We start from the raw sequence: 16,950 nt of genomic DNA, 5'->3' as shown, positions 1-16,950 counted from the left end.
CCAATATAAGTATTGCTACCCCAGCTTTTTTCCCTTTCCCTTTGCCTGAAAGATATTTTTCCATCCTTTCACTTTCAGTCTGTGTGAGTCCCTTTTAATGAGGTGGGTTTCTTGGAGACAGCAGATCTATGGGTCATGTTTTTTTATCCATTCAGCCACTTGATGTCTTTTGCTTGGAGCATTTAGTCCGTTTACGTTTAAAGTTATTATTGAAAGGTACTTGTTTGTAGCCATTTCTTTTTGTGTTTGGGTGTTTTCTTTTTATTTCTTCTTTTTACACCAGTCCCTTTAGCATTTCTTGCAGTTTTGGCTTGGTGGTGATAAACTCCCTTAGCCTTTTTTTGTCTGTGAAGCTTCTTATTTCTCCTTCAAGTTTGAATGATAGCCTTGTTGGATAGAGTATTCTTGGATTCAGTCCTTTGCATCACTTTGTAAATTTCTGTCCATTCTTTTCTGGCCTGGTGTGTTTCTGTTGAGAAATCATTTGATAATCTAATGGGAGATCCCTTGTATGTAACTTTCCGTCTCTCTCTTGCAGCCTGGAAGATTCTCTCTTTGTCCTGAACATTTGCCATGGTAATTATGATGTGTCTTGGTGTGGGTCTTTTCGGGTTCATCTTGTTTGGGACTCTTTGGGATTGTGTGACTTTTTTCTTCCCCACCTCAGGGAAGTTTTCTGATATTATTTCTTCGAATAGGTTATCTAATCCTTGTGCATCTTTCTGTTGTTCTGGCACCCCTATTATTCGTATGTTCTTTCGTTTCATGTTGTCCCAAAGCTCCCTTAGGCTCTCCTCCTGTCTTTGAATTTTTTTCTCCAATTGCAGTACATTTTGGGTGTGTTTTGCTTCCTTGTCTTCTAATTCACTAATTCGGTCCTCCGCTTCTCCTAGTCTACTGTTGATACTTTCAATGGTGTTTTTTATTGCAGCTATATCACTCTTCATTTCTTCTTGGGTCTTACTTAAGTTGTTGGTTTTTTCATCTGCTTCTTATAGCTTCTTGCATATGTTATTGATTTTTTCATCTGTTTCTTCTTTCTTCCTGCATAGGTATTTGACTTTTTCATCTGTTTCTTCTTGCTTCTTGCAGAAGTTGTAGACTTTTCCCTCCATCCGGTTTATGCACTCTAGGACCCTTATTCTGAATTCTTTTTCTGTCATGTTGCATGCCTCTGTATTACTTAGCTTCTTTCCTGGATAGTTATCCTTTTCTTTCCTTTGGGGGTTTCTTTGTCTACCCATGTTTGATCTTACTGACATATCTAGACGTTGAATCGTTCAGTGGCTGCTCCCTGGGTGGCAGTGGTTCCTTGGGCTGTGGTTGCTCCTCGGGCGGTTGCGGTAGCAGCTCCTCCTCAGTTGGCAGCAGCTCCTCTGGTGGGTGCTGTTCACAGCTGCAGAGGCTCTTCTGGCTGGTGGAGGGAGGCTTCATGTACAGCTGCTGTTCTTCAGACAGAGGGTGTGGTGCTCAGGAGGCTGCTGTTGCTTGGATCTGCTGCGTTGATTTAAAGGCACAAAATACAACACAACAAGGCACTACGTACCAGGCACTAAACACAAATATATTCACGATATTCATAACCCCCAAATAAAGGTGACCACCAGAATTAAGAGAATTAGGGGATAAGGAAGAAAGAAGAGAAAAAGATAAAAGAGAAAAAACAAAAGTAGGGGGGAAAAAAGGAGTGCAAAATTGAAATTGGTGAAAAAGGAGAGGGAAAGAAAAGAGAGAAAAAAAGAGAAGAAAAAAAAAAGAGCGAAAAGAGAGAATGAAGTAGAAGAGGGGAAGAGACTATGTATATGAGGAGAAAACTACTATAGAACCGCCACTAATCCCAACAAATTCCAGCAACAGCTCCCTGGAGATGAATGCAAACTAGAAACAACCAATAATATCAAGAGAGGCAAGGGAAAACAGAAGCACAATAATAACCGGGGGGTGGAGTGGGGGGGTGGTGGGGGCGGGGGGATGGAGGGAGGGGAAAAACCAGCAGAAAAAAAGAAAAAGAAAAACAGCCTCACAACCAGTCCTAAAAAGCACACACACACACACACACACACACACACAAAACACAAACAAACAACAACAAAAAACAATATACTCAACAATCAAGCAAACAGCAACAAAACAATAGGAAGATAAAAGAAGAAAAAAATTTTGGATAGTGAAGAAAGATAAGGGATATGTGTATAAGGATTTAGAGCAGTGGATTGGAAATAGGATATATAAGTAGGGTGAAATTTTGACAGGAGGTAAACAGAAGGAATAGGGAAAATCTAAAGCAGGAATAGGGTAAGAGAAACAGGACAACAAAAGGGGAAACGTGAGGGAGAGGGTTTTAGGATTTAGGTAAAATTGAGGTATGGAAAATTGATGCTAAAGGAACGATGAAAATAGAATGGCAAACACTCATCCCAAAATAAAGTAAAGAGAAAATAAAAATGGCACTTTAAAAAATGGTAAAATGGTAGCAGTAATAATACTGGTTAAAAATAAAAATGTAGTAAAAGGGTAAAAATCAGGTGATGGAAAAAGAAGAAAAAAAAAATGGTTTCTTAGTTAAAAGGTGAAAAAAGAAAAAAGAAAAAAAGAAATTTGCAGTAGTGAAGGTCCTTTGGTTCTTCTACTCATCAATCTGGCTCACCTTAGTCCTGCCAGGTATTCAGGAGAGTGTTGAATTTCCCTGTGTTACACTGTTCCTCCGTGTTGTAAACCACAGTCCTGATTTTAAAGCAGGCCGTATTTGTGTCCCAGACTGCCTTAATTTGTTTTTAGCTAAGAGTCAGTTTGTGGCTCAGCCTCTGGGTGGCAATGTTTTTGGGTTGGCCTCTGAGGCTATAGGGCCTCTCAGTCCAGTATCTTGGGTTTATCATCTCTATTGCATTTAAAACTGGTTTGGGGAAGTCCACTGCCCAGAGCTGGTTGCTTAATCGTTACCTGCTCTGTGTTGTTGTTGGGATTGAAAATCCCTCTATAGGCCAGACCCTGTTAACTCCCAAGGAGTGATCAGATTATTTTAATCCTTGATCTCGTTCAGGGTGGAATCTGTGTGTGGCTGTGTTCCTTGCCTGGGGGCTAGGTGGAGGAGTCCCATCCTCCAGAGAGAATGGCTGCCCCGATCCTGGGCCCAGGGGTGTCTCAGCACTCAATTCACTGCCACCTCTCCAGGCCCCCCCACCCCCTTCAGTCTCTCCCCATATTCCACTTGTCCGCACCTTCTCCCTCTCTTCAGTACAGGTGAGTGTCTGTATCTGAACTGTCTTATGAACAGGATTCAGTGAAAACAAACAAACGCCGGCCGCGGAAACAGGGAAGGCTGAGTTTCTGTAAGCTCTTCTCTTACCGGCACTGCATGGTCTGGTCAGCTCTTCAGGCTGCCCCCTTTAGGCTCAGTCCTCCGTGATCACAGAACCCAGATCTCAAATCCCCTGGCGCCAGGAATCCCTCGGATCTCCTTTCCCTAGTCAGGGGCTGTGCCTGTCCCAAGGGACGCGGCTGTCTGCCACGTGGTCTCCCTCTGACCCTCTGGGCTCAGAGGTCTGGCAAACTTTCCTGCCCAAATCCCTGTTTGTTTTTTTTTACCTTTTCAGGGGAGTTCTGCCCTTCCCGGCTGCAAACCGTCTCATCAGTTGAGTAATTTCGCCAATTCGGGGTGGGTGTTATTAGTTTCAGCTGCTCACTCCATTTGCTCCGGGACACGACCTGGGACGGGTCTGCCTATATCGCCGCCATCTTCGGACTCTCATTTTATGTAATTTTCATGTGTTATAAAATATTATTATTTTTAACCATTAGAAAGTGTAAAAACCACTCAGCTGGTTTGTGGGCTTTATAAAAACAGGCTGGAGCCCTAGCCAGTTTGGCTCAATGGATAGAGCATTGGCTTATGGACTGAAGGGTCCCAGGTTCAATTCCTGTCAAGGATACATACCTCGGTTGCAGGCTCCTCCCTGGCCAGAGCCCTGGTTGAGGCTTGTGCAGGAGGCAATCAATTGATGTGTTTCTCTCATATTGATATTTCTCTCTGTCTTTCCCTGTCTCTTCCACTCTCTGAAAATAGGCTGGATTTGACCTTAGGCCATAGTTTTTGCTGACTTTGTATCTAGATTAGCATTTATTTTACTTAGTACTGGATACTTGGTAGTTATTCTTATAATGTCTTAATGTGATACTGTCTTCCATTTTTAATTATTGAGAAGTTAGCTGTCAATCTAATTATCCTTTCTTTTTAGGTAATGTGGTGATAAGTTTTTCTTTGGTTGTATTTTATTTATTTTTTAATATATTTAAAAAAATATTTTATTGATTTTTTACAGAGAGGAAGGGAGAGGGATAGAGAGCTAGAAACATCTATGAGAGAGAAACATTGATCAGCTGCTTCCTGAACATCCCCTACTGGGTATGTGCCTGCAACCAAGGTACATGCCCCTGACTGGAATCGAACCTGGGACCCTTCAGTCCGCAGGCCAACGCTCCATCCTCTGAGCCAAACCAGTTAGGGCTATTTTTTTAATATTTTTGTTGACTTTTAGAGAGAGGGGAAGGGAGAGGGAGAAGGAGAAACATTGATATGAGAGCAGAACATTGATTGACTATCTCCTGCACGCCCCCTACCAGGGATTGAGCCTGAAACTTGGGCATGTGCTGTGATTAGGAATCCAACCTGCAACCTTTCAGTGCATGGGATGATGCCAAATCAGCTGAGCCACACCTGCCAGTGCTTCTTAGTTGCTTTTAAGAACTTCTTATTGTCTTTGGTGCAGGTCCCTGTGATACATCTAAATGTCGCTTTATTTTCATTTAACCTGGTCAGGATTGATTGAGGATCCAGAATCTGAAGATTCGTGTCTCATTACCTATGGAAATTTTCAGCCATTATTTTTGCTCATATCATATATCATATCATATAAAACATAGGAGGTGGGAAAATCCACTTTAAGGTTTTTTGCAGTTATAATGTAAGATATTATCTATTATATTATTTAATATGATGTGTTACTTAAAAAGAACTCCCTCCTAGTATTGAGTGCTAGACAATTTCTGTGTAGATGACCTCATAAGCTTCCTTTTAAAATTTTTAAAAATTTTATAGGCAAAAGCTTTTAATAGAACTTAGTTATGTAAAGTACTGTACACTCTAAAAGATGTAGAAAACTAGAGTTTCAAGTCTTTATTTAAAAAAGCCATTAAGCTTCATTGAAAAACCAAGTGTAGAGTACAAGACTGCAACAAGGGCTATGGCAATTCCATGGTATCTAGACCCCAAGTCTTTCATGCTGTCGGTCAGTGGATATCACACTGATCTGCTGTGTGGACACAGGCATGTCTAGCCTAGGAGTGAGGTGGGGAGTTGCATCTGGGTTCTGTTGTCAGTTCATTATTCTTGAACTGGAACAGGCCAAGAAGTAGCCAGCATGAAGGATTAAGTTGGAATGCGCCTCTCCCCTCCCATACCTCCAACCTTCAACTTCTGGTTGGTTCTTCCTAGGATCTGTGTTGAGTTCTTGTAAGTTTACTGTTAAATGCTGTCCATGATAGGGCCTTAGAGCTTGGTCTCATGGTGGTGATTTCTGTAGTCCTCTCATGTACTGCCACTCTCATTTCACTGAGTGCTGCAAGTGAACCCTTTCTCACCATCTCTGATCTACCCTTCATGGACATCTCACTGGCCAGTTACTTTAAATATTCTGGAAGATCAGCATATTCATTTCCATAGATGATCTTAATCCCTTTGTCCAGCATGTTTTCTTGAAGCTTCTTGAACTTATCTACATCTCCTTTTCAAACCAGTATGAAATGTTCTAAGTCAGATTTATGCTTGACATCCTCCAGCAAAAAGGGCTTAGAAAGTGATATCACCCATAGTCCAGTCACAATCCAGGAAAAGAAATGACTTGTTTTCATAGAGTTTCTGAGTTTCTTGTAACTTCATTGTCCCTGAGCACATTCTGATACACTGCTCATTAAAGGACAGTGCCACTGGGGTTGGTATAACATGCTCAGCTTCCAATTCTCTTGAGTCCACTCTAGAGCCTTTTTTGCACCAGTACGGTCAAGGATTCAAGTTGTTTTCTTTGGTCTGCTGCATACAGTTCCAGGAGATTGTCAAAATTTGTAGTCAATACCAGTGCTCCACTTTTCATCAGGTGGAAAATTGACTCAAGTATCTGTTTTCCAGAGTCTTCCATCTTTGACTCCAAGCCATTGAATACTTCATGTAAACAGTTCTTGAAAAACGTGGATTGAACATTATACTATATGAGGAGAGTCTCTGAATAAGTCATGGGCAACATGAACAGATTTTTGTCTCCATGGAGACATTTCTGAAATTTTTTGCTCTCAGTTTCTAGAAGATCAAGATAAATGGCAGCATCAGCAGGCCTGAATTAACTCCTTCCAGGATTTTAGGGCTGGAACCTGAGTTGCACTTGCAGCACTTAATGCTTGTTCCAATCATCAGCACAAGTTCCCAAGGCTTCTTACTTTTTAAGCTTGGAAGCAGCTTCCTGTGCTTTTTGGTGGGGGTGCGCCATCTCTGAAAAAAAAAAAAAAATGTCTTTTAGAGGCCCGGTGCATGAAATTTGTGTGTGGGGTGAGGAGGTCTCTCAGCCTGGCCTACACCTTCAATCGGGACCCCTTGGGGATGTCCGACTGCCTTTTGTAATCCGGGACCGCTGGCTCCTAACTGGTCACCTGCCTGCCTGCCTGCCTGATTGCCTCTAACCACCTCTCCCTGCCTCATGACCCCTAACCACCTCTGTCTGTCTGCCTGATCACCCCTAACTGCTCCCCTACTGGCCTGATTGCCCCTAACTGCTCTCCTGCTGGCCTGATTGCCCCTAACCGCCTCTGCCTCTTCCTGCTCCCGGGACCCAGGATTCCCTCCTCTGGCCGGTTGCAGGCACCCAGGACCTGGGCTTCTCTCCCTCTGGCCAGCTGCAGATACCCAGGACCCGGGCCGGCTTCCCCCGGGCTGGCTGCAGTCACAGGGGATTGTGGGCGGGTGGCTTCACCTGGACCGCAGCCGCAGACACGCGGGACCGCGGAGCGGGTGGCTTGTCCCTCTCTCGGGCCACAGCTGCAGGCGCTGGTGCCCGGGACCACAGGGCGGGTGGCTTGACCCTCTCCTGGGCCGTAGCTGCAGGCGCTGATGCCCGGGACCACGGGGCAGATGGCTTATCCATCTCCCAGGCTGCAGGTGCAGATGCAGTACTGGCACCTGGGACCGTGGGGATTGTGGGGCATGAGGATTGTCCCTCTCCCAGGCTGCAGGTGTAGGCACAGCTGCTGGCACCTGGGACCATGTGGCGGGTGGCTTGTCCCTCTCTCAGGCTGCAAGCACAGGTGTAGCCGCTGGTGCCTGGGACCGCGGGGCGGGTGGCTTGTCCCTCTCCCAGGCCGCAGACTGGCTGGTCCCCATTCTTCTCTTGTGAGCTCATTTGTGCCTGGCTGGTCCCCATTCCTCTCTCGTGAGTTCATTTGTTCCTGGCTGGTCCCCATTCCTCTCTCAGGAGCTCATTTGTGCCTGGCTGGTCCCCATTCCTCTCTTGCGAGCTCATTTGTGCCTGGCTGGTCCCCATTCCTCTCTCCCCAGTGTTGAGTGTCTGAGCCCTTATGGCTTGATGGAGTGAGGGTGTGACAACCATTTGCATATTAGCTCTTTATTATATAGGATATCAGAAGTCTGGCTCCCTGTAGAAGCCATTCATCCAGTATTGTGCAAAAATGAGAATTTCCTTGTCACTGCTTTCCCTCCTATGAAGCTTCTGAGACGGTTTATTCATATCTGCTCCAAATGCTGCTGCTCTTACTCATAAGCTCTCTTTTATTTAAGTTATCACTTTTTTGGTTTGGTTGCTGAGAAGTATAGCATTACGTATAATATTAATATGTAGTGTCTAAGAACTTAGTACATTTATTTGTGCACATTTTATCCTGTATATAATTATACATGATAAATACACAAGTATTTTTATATTATCAATATGCATTTTACATTACTAATAGTTTGCTTGATATTTGTTTTTTAAACTATGTTCAGAACAATCCTTTGTATGCAGTTAATGGATTAATTGGAAAGCTACTGGTTGTTATTTGAATGCTTCTTTAAGTTTGCAAGATTTAGGATAGTGCTTTAACATAGACCTCTTTCATTTTAGAGAACTCAGTTTCCTGCATCTGCTGAATCTCAAAAACCCCACCTGAAAAAAGGTCTGTATACAATTTTATTGTATATTTGCAGATTTCTCTTATTTCTTTTTTTCTATATGAATTAGAGCTTCTTAAAATATGATTGTTGAAAAAGTACTATAATTGGGTTTTTCCATAGCTAGTTTTTTTTTTAATATATTTTATTGATTTTTTTACAGAGAGGAAGGGAGAGAGATAGAGAGTCAGAAACATCGATGAGAGAGAAACATCGATCAGCTGCCTCCTGCACATCCCCCACTGGAGATGTGCCCGCAACCCAGGTACATGCCCTTGACCAGAATCGAACCTGGGACCCTTCAGTCCGCAGGCCGACGCTCCATCCACTGAGCCAAACCGGTTTTGGAATAGCTAGTTTTTATTTTATGGAATTGTTAGGTATTGGAAGGTTGATTTTACCTGTAACTTTGTTTAAATGAGTTTTATTATATAACTAGAGGCCCGGTGCACAAAAATTTGTGCACTCTGGGGGGGGAAGGGGGGTCCCTCAGCCCGGCCTGTGCCCTCTCGCAGTCTGGGACCCCTTGGGAGATAACGACCTGCTGGCTTAGGCCTGCTCCTGGGTGGCAAAGGGCAGGCCCAATCGGTGCAGCCCCTGGTCGGGCTCAGAGCAGGGCCGATTGGGGAGTTGGGGTGCCTTCCCCTGTCATGCACAGAGCAGGGCGGATTGGGAGGTTGCGATGCCACCCTCAGTCACGCTCAGGGTAGGGCGATTGGGGGGGGTTGGGGCACCGCCCGCTGTCACACTCAAAGCAGGGTCGATGGGGAGGTTGCGGCGCCACCCCCTGTCACGCACAGAGCAGGGCCAATCAGGGGGTTGGGGCACTGCCCCCTGTCACTCACAGAGCAGGGCCCATCTGGGGGGTTGGGGCTCTGTACCCTGTCACGCACAGAGCAGGGCCAATCAGGGGGTTGGGGCGCTGCCCCCTGTTATGCACAGAGCAGGGCCGATCAGGGGGTTGGGGCACCGCCACTGTCACACTCAGGGCAGGGCTGATGGGGGGGTTATGGCTCTACCCCGTCACACACAGAGCAGGGCCCGTGTGTGTGTGTGGGGGGGTTGGGGCGCTGCACCCTGTCACACACAGAGCAGGGCCGATCAGGGGGTTGGGGTGCCGCACCCTGTCACACACAGAGCCGCAGGGCGATCAGGGAGTTGGGGAGCTCCCCCCATCAGGCACAGAGCAGGGCTGATCAGGGGGTTGGGGCGCCTTCCCCTGTCACGAACAGAGCAGGGTGGATAGGGAGGTTGTGGCCCCGCCCCCTGTCACACACAGAGCCACAGGGCGATCAGGGGGTTTGGGTGCTGCCCCCTGTCATGCTGATCCCGGTGCTGGGAGGCCTCGCAGCTCCGCTGATCCCGGTGTTAGGAGGCATATTACCCTTTTACTATATAGGGTAGAGGCCTGGTGCCCGGGTGGGTGCCGGCTGGTTTGCCCTGAAGGGTGTCCTGGATCAGGGTGGGGGTCCCCACTGGGGTGCCTGGCCAGCCTGGGTGAGGGGATGATGGCTGTTTGCAGCTGGTCACACATCCTTCAGGGTGGGGGTCCCCACTGGGGTACCTGGCCAGACTGGGTGAGGGGATGATGGCTGTTTGCAGCTGGTCACACATCCTTCAGGGTGGGGGTTCCCACTGGGGTGCCTGGCCAGTCTGGGTGAGGGGCTGAGGGCTGTTTTCAGGCTGGGGGTGACTGAAGCTCCCAACCGCTCCTTTTTTTCTTTTTTCTTTTTTTTATTCTGGGCCAGCTTTAGCTCTGAGGCTTGGCTCCAGCTCTTACGCCTCCACTGCTTCAAGTAGGTTTCTGGCCTTTGCTTACAATGTTGCAATCCTGCTGGCTGAAGCCCGGCGGACTAAAGCAGGTTTCTGGGGTTTTGTTTAGCTTCTATATTTGTTACATAGTTGCTTAGAGTTGCAGCTCAGAGGCCTGCAGCGGCAGGTGGGGAACGTTGGAGTCCTCCGTCACTGAAGCAAGCAAGCCTCATGTTAGTTTCAAGCTGCCTGGCTGCGGGCCGTCATCTTGGCTGGAAGTTAATTTGCATATTGCCCTGATTAACCAATGGGAAGGGTAGCGGTCATACGCTAATTACCATGTTTCTCTTTTATTAGATAGGATGTGTACTAATTTCCCACTTGTGAAAAAACCACTCTAAAATTCCCATAAATACGTATCAGGCCTCAATAATCTCATATATATATGTTAAGTAAATGTGCAGTTTTACAAAAATTGAGTCTGGGAAGCCTAACTTGGTAAGGTCCTATACCAGTGGTTCTTAACCTTCCTAATGCCGTGACCCTTTAATACAGTTCCTTATGTTGTGGTGACCTCCAACCATAAAATTATTTTCATTGCTACTTCATAATTGTAATTTTGCTACTGTTATGAATTGTAATGTAAATATCTGATATGCAGGATGTATTTTCATTGTTAGAAATTGAACATAATTAAAACATAGTGATTAATCACAAAAACAATATGTAATTATATATGTGTTTTCCAATGGTCTTAGGAGACCCCTGTGAAAGGGTCGTTCCACCCCCAAAGGGGTCTTGACCCACAGGTTGAGAACCGCTGACCTATACTGTAATGAAGTGCATTTTATAATCTGATAGGAATATAATATATATTTTATTTAGAGGAACAGGGTACCTTCATTTGTTAACCTATAGCCTTAGGAGGGTTTGCATCCGGTTGTAGGTTACTACGTATATTGGATATTTTCCTATGCCTCAACTTTTTATTTCACCAGGCTGTACTTCCTTTGCAACATGTGTTTTCCTATAGTCTGCTAAGCGTTTGAAAGTTAATTTATCATTAAATTGTTTAGTTTACTTGGGGCATTTCTGTTACTCTTTGAAATTATAATTTAAATTTTTGGAAAATCTGATTGCTTTTCAGGAATTTATTTTCAAAGAGTTTTCCAGGATTATATCTTTCACTGAAAGAGCAGTACTTCTGTAATTTAGATTATTTTTTTTAAAATATATTTTATTGATTTTTTACAGAGAGGAAGGGAGAGAGATAGAGAGTTAGAAACATCGATGAGAGAGAAACATCGATCAGCTGCCTCCTGCACATCTCCTACTGGGGATATGCCCGCAACCCAGGTACATGCCCTTGACCGGAATCGAACCAGGGACCTTTCAGTCCACAGGCCGACGCTCTATCCACTGAGCCAAACCGGTTTCGGCAGATTATTTGTTATATAGATGTAATTCTGCCAATCCTATATAATAAAAGGGTAATATGCATATTGACCCTAATGGTGGAATGACCAGAACGAACGCTGGACGAGTCACTATTAGGCGCATTGACCACCTCTTGGTCCCTTTCCTGGCCAGAAGGCTCTGATTGCCTGATGGTGAATGGGGAACCGGGGGTGGGTGGCAGGGGACGCAGGCGACGTCAGGCCAAGGCCCCTTTCCTGCCAGTCGCCCCACACACAGAGGGTGACCTGCGGCAAGGGTGGGGCCAGTGAGCAGACATGATCGGCCGACCTCTTGGTCCCTTCCCCCGGCCGTCAGGCATCCGTCACCTGATGGCAAAAGGGGAACTGGGTGTGGGTGGTGGTGGGGGGCAGGGCTGGGGAAGATGGCCCTGATCGCAGGCCTGGCCTAGGGACCGTACCCACGCACGAATTTTGTGCGCTGGGCCTCTAGTATTTAACGTAATTGCTAATATTTTTATACTATCTCTGGGCATGAGAAATCATCTTCCTATGATATGTGTTACTTCATTTAATCACCAGGGTAATTTGGCTAGTTAAGTGGGGGTAGTGGGTATTGTGATTATCTCTCCATTGTTCTTTCCACACTTCCTCCAGAGTCAAACCCAGAGGTTTCATTGATTCCCAGACTAAGATCTGTAATTAGTATACAATTGAGAATTGGCCCATGCCCAATCCCGGTTAATAATATATAAAGTTTATAGGTATGAGGAAAAGGGACACAAGCCATGCTATAAAATTTAATAGTGCTGTCCTGTCCCTTCTAATCAGTTCTTTCTCCCTTCTTCACTACAGAGCAACTGCTTTCTTATTTCTGTTATTACAGTTTAGAATTTCCTGTTCTTGAACCCCTCATAACTATGAGTACTTTTTAACAGATTCCAGGATCAGTGATAGGTGTTTGGAATACAAAGATTAATAGGGTATCAATTCTGCCCTCAGGGGATTGACAGTCTTCAGGGTATCCTATATAATAAAAGCTAATATGCTAAGTGTCCTTTTGTTCATTTGACTGGTCGACCAGTCACTGTGACGCACACTGACCACCAGGGGGCAGACACTCTGACTGGTAGGTTAGCTTGCTGCTGGGGTCTGGCCAATCGGGACTGGGTGAGACAGGCCAGAAACATCCTGGAGCCCTCCCGTAGTCCCTCCCGGGTTGGTCAACCTCCTGCGGTCCCTCCCCAGCCAGCCGGCCCTGATTGGGACTGGGCGAGATGGGCGAGACACGCCCTGGACCAATCCGTGCACTGGGCCTCTAGAGCAGGGGTCCTCAAACTTTTTAAACAGGGGGCCAGTTCACTGTCCCTCAGACCATTGGAGCACCAGACTATAGTTTAAAAAAAAAACTATGAACAAATTCCTATGCACACTGCACATATTTTATTTTGAAGTAAAAAAACAAAATGGGAACAAATACAATATTTGTATTTGCATGTGGCCCTTGGGCCGTAGTTTGAGGACCCCTGCTCTAGAGTATAAGCAAATAATTAAAGTTCAGTATGTACTTCCTAGATCCTTTCTTTTGAAGGTTAAACATTTACAGTTTTTTTAAAACTCTTCACGTGAGATGTTTAGAACACTTCACTATTATTGCATTGGTTTTCTGGTGAAATGTGTTGGTACCCTAGGAAGTATAGAATTCAGGACTAAATAGAGTATTTATGGTGTGGTGTGAACAGGGCCATATGGAATGTCTGAAAGATAAAATCTCTTCATCTACACCTTTTATTTATGTTAGCCCAGCTCAAGGTTGCACTGCCTTTTGGGCAACCATTTAATACATTTGCAATATTACTGTATTGCACTGTGGCAGGGGTATCATTCATGTAGAATACAATGACTGCAATAAAAATGATGCTTTGGAGTTGTGCATGGTGGTGACACAAACCCCTAAAATATCGAGGATATAACAACATGCTCTTAATCTTCCCTTAATTTCTGGCTTCCATAACCCATAATTTTATCTATCAATATGGTGGATTACATTGAATTTTGGAATGTTGTATCAACCTTGCATTCCTGGGATAAATCTCACACGGTCACAATATATTAATCTTTTTATATATGGCTGGATTCCATTTGCTATATTTTGTTAAGGATTTTGCATTTGTGTTCATGAAAGTTGTTGGTTTATAGTTTTTATTTTTTGTGTTACTTTTGTCTACTTTGCGTATCAGGGTTATGCTGGCCTCAAACAAATTAGGAACTATTTCCTGTCCTAGTTTTTGGAAGATTTTGTATAGAATGGATATTATTTTGTTCTTAAATGTTTGCTAGAATGTGACAGTGAAGTAATCTGGGCCTGGGTTTTTTTTGTTGGTTTTTAAATATAAACTCAATTTTTTTAATAGATGTGGAACTATTCAGATTATATATTTCTTTAGAGAGAACCTTGGTAATATTTTCCTTTCAAATAAATTTGTCCATTTCTTTTAACTTATCAAGCTTATTTGCATTAGGTTTACAATCCTATATAATAAAGGATATACAAATCAACCCTCATGCCCTCACAAATGGCTGCCTACGATCAGGCCGGCAGGAGGGTTAGTGAGGGACAATCAAACAACTGAACAGCAGGCTGTGTGGGGCGACCAGGCTGGTGGGGGGTGTGAGGGGCAACCAGGCTAGCAGGGGCAGAGTTGGGGATGACCAGGCCGGCACAGGGAGCAGTTAATGGCGACCAGACTGGCAGAGGGGGGCATGTGGGTGTGACAAGGCTGGCGGGGGGGGGGGGCAGTAAGAGGCGACCAGGCTGGCAGTGGGGGCAGTTAGGGGAAACCAGACGAGCGGAGGGGTGCAGTTGAGGGTGACCAGGCTGTCAGGAGGGGCAGATTGGGGGGAATTAGGCTGGCAGGGGGGCAGTGAGGGGTGATTAGCCCGGCAGGGAAGGGGCAGTTGGGGCTGACCAGGTTGGCCAGGGTGGCAGTTAGGGGTGACCAGGCCAGCAGAGGGGGGCAGTTGAGGGCAACCAGGCCAGTGGCGGGGGTGGGGAGGTAATTAGGTGTGACCAGGCTGCCAGGGAGGGGGCAGTTGGGGGCGACCAGGCAGGCAGGCAGGTGAGCGATTAGGAGCCAGTGGTCCAGGATTGTGAAAGGGATGTCCAACTGCCGGTTTAGGCCTGATCCCCGGGATTGGGCCTAAACCGGCAGTCAGATATCCTCCGAGGGGTCCCGGATTGGAGAGGGTGCAGGCTGGGCTGAGGGGACCCTCCCCCCATGCACGAATTTCTTGCACCGGGCCTCTAGTCGTATCTAATAAAAGAGTAATATGCAAATTAGTCATCACTCTGTCACTCCATCACAAGATAGCTGCGCCCATAGCCACAAGATGGTGGTGCCCAGTCCCCTCAGCCACTGAAGTGTACAGGCCTTCTGGCCAGGCCGGTGGCGGGGAGGTGGGGGGGGAAGATGGGAGGAGCAGACGATCGGTGGGTGCAGGGGCGGAGCCAGCGATCACAGGGGCCTGGGGGTCCCCTGCCCAAGCCTGCAGCCTTGGCCAGAGGCTGCAGTGGGGCAGGGGTGGAGCCGGTGATCAGAGGGGCCTGAGGGTCCCCTGCCCAGGCCTGCAGCCTCGGCCAGAAGCTGCAGGCCTGGGCAGGGCAGGCGTTGGCAGGGGCCTGGGCAGGGGCGGAGCTAGCGATCGCAAGGGTCTGGGGGTCCCCTGCCCAGTCCTGCACCCTTGGCCAGAGGCTACAGGTCTGGGCAGGGGCGGAGCCAGTGAGGGGAATGAACTACAGAGGAAACACCTTTTCTGACCACTCATTGGCTAAGCTCCTTGTATGCCACTGGTAATATTCTTAGTAATTTGGGTAATAAGAATCCAAGAAATCCAAAGAGGTGATCTAGGGTTTTCACCACACTCCTGGAGAAAAAAACGAAGGTCCGCTCCTGGAGGGCTAAGAAATGTCATATCCTGCCCTAGCTGGTTTTGCTTGGTGGATAATGCCTTGGCTTGCCGACCACAGGGTCCGGGTTCAATTCTGACGAAGGGCATGTACCTAGGTTGCAGGCTCCTCCCTGGCCGGGACCTAGGTCAGGGCTCATGCAGGAGGCAACCAATCAAAGTGTTCCTCTCACTTTGATGTTTCTCTCTGTCTTTCCCTTTCTCTTCCACATTCTCTAAAAATCAATGGAAATATATCCTCAGCTGAGGATAAAAAAAATAATAAAGAAATGTCATATCCTATGAAAGACACATCTTGAAAATGCCTAAAGAAAGTTGTCATTTTTTCATGGTGAAGGGACTGGAGTCCGTGTTGATGAAAACACCTTGGTGGCTGCGGTGACTGGCAGTGGCTGCAGCAGTGGGGTGATGGGGCTGGTGGTTTCCCCTGATCAGCCTGGTCGCTTCCCACAAAGGGAGGCCAGACTGCGGCTTAGGCCTGCTTCCCAAGGGGAGCAGGGAGTGGGCCTAAGCTGTCAATAGGACATCCCCTGAGGGCTCCCAGTATGTGAGAGGGGGCAGGCTGGCCTGAGGACCCCCCAGTGCACAAATTTTGTGCACCGGGCCCCTAGTCTATATATATAAAACCCTAATATGCAAATAGACTGAACAGTGGAACAACCGAACAACCAGTTGCTATGATGTGTGCTGACCACAAGGGAGCACGCGTGAAACATGGCAGGCGTCAGCAGCAGGCGGCAAAGTGTGGAACATGGCGGGTGTTGGCTCCGGCGGGACAGTGGAGCAGGTGAGCGGGGGTGCCAGACCAAGGCGGGTGCCAGTTGCTATCATTGGGGCAAGCCTCTAGTGGTTACTGAAAATTCTTTGCTCCCATGTGCCAAGGTCCCGCCTGGCGCTCACACCTGCTGCTGGAGCTGGCCCTGCTACCCCCCGCTGCTGGTGTCTGGCACCAGCCCCAATTGCTCAGCTCCTTCAGTGGGTGCAAGCAGAAGCTGCTGGCTCCAATAGCCCCTCAGGGCTTCTCTACCTCACCCTGCTCCTGAGGGGCCATCAGGGCAGCAGCCGCCGCTTGCACCCGCTCCTGGCGCTGGCCCCAATTGGCCCGTGCCATCAGCATGTGGGAGCGGTGGCGGCGGCAGAGCAAAGCTGCCGGCAGAGAGGGGACCAGGGGCCATGGTAGGAGGGGCCGGGCAGGGGCGTGGAGGATGGGCCAAGACCCACCCCTGTGCCCACCACACCTTCATGGCCCACAGTTCCTTTCAAGGTGCACGAATTCATGCACTGGGCCCCTAGTGTCTTTGATATTCACCCATGTTGCTATATGTATCAGTAATTCTTTTTTTAAGTGCAGTTCAGTGTTCCATTGTATAAATATAACACAGTTTATCCATTTTCCTGTTGGTGAACATTTGTGTTGTTTCCAGTTTTTGACTAAGATGAACATTCATTTATACATCTGTGTGTATTGGTGGGGGAAATGTATTTTCATTTCTCTTGGTAAATACCTAGGGAGTGGAATTGCTGGGTCATATGTAAAATGTATGTTTGAATTTATAAGAGACTGCCCAACTGTTTTCCAAAGTGGTTGTATAATTTTACTCTCTCATC

At 46.8% G+C, this 16,950-nt stretch overlaps 1 protein-coding gene and 1 pseudogene across 3 annotated transcripts in view; one reads left to right on the top strand and one right to left on the bottom strand.

Annotated features, from left to right (window-relative positions):
* Positions 1–16,950, top strand: part of BBS4 (Bardet-Biedl syndrome 4) — a 146,808-nt gene that overhangs the window by 27,195 nt on the left and 102,663 nt on the right. For all 3 annotated transcript variants that reach the window (XM_059657891.1, XM_059657884.1, XM_059657874.1), the window contains exon 2: positions 8,163–8,214. In XM_059657891.1, the coding sequence (XP_059513874.1) occupies positions 8,163–8,214 (52 nt within the window). The remainder of the gene's footprint in view (positions 1–8,162; positions 8,215–16,950) is intronic.
* LOC132228225 (protein FAM118B-like) lies at positions 5,110–7,187 on the bottom strand (annotated as a pseudogene).

This window comes from Myotis daubentonii, chromosome 1 (assembly GCF_963259705.1).
Source record: "Myotis daubentonii chromosome 1, mMyoDau2.1, whole genome shotgun sequence".
In the NCBI taxonomy this organism is placed as follows: Eukaryota; Metazoa; Chordata; class Mammalia; order Chiroptera; family Vespertilionidae; genus Myotis; species Myotis daubentonii.
Note: the sequence above shows the minus strand (reverse complement) of the source record. Positions and strands in the feature narration are given on the sequence as shown.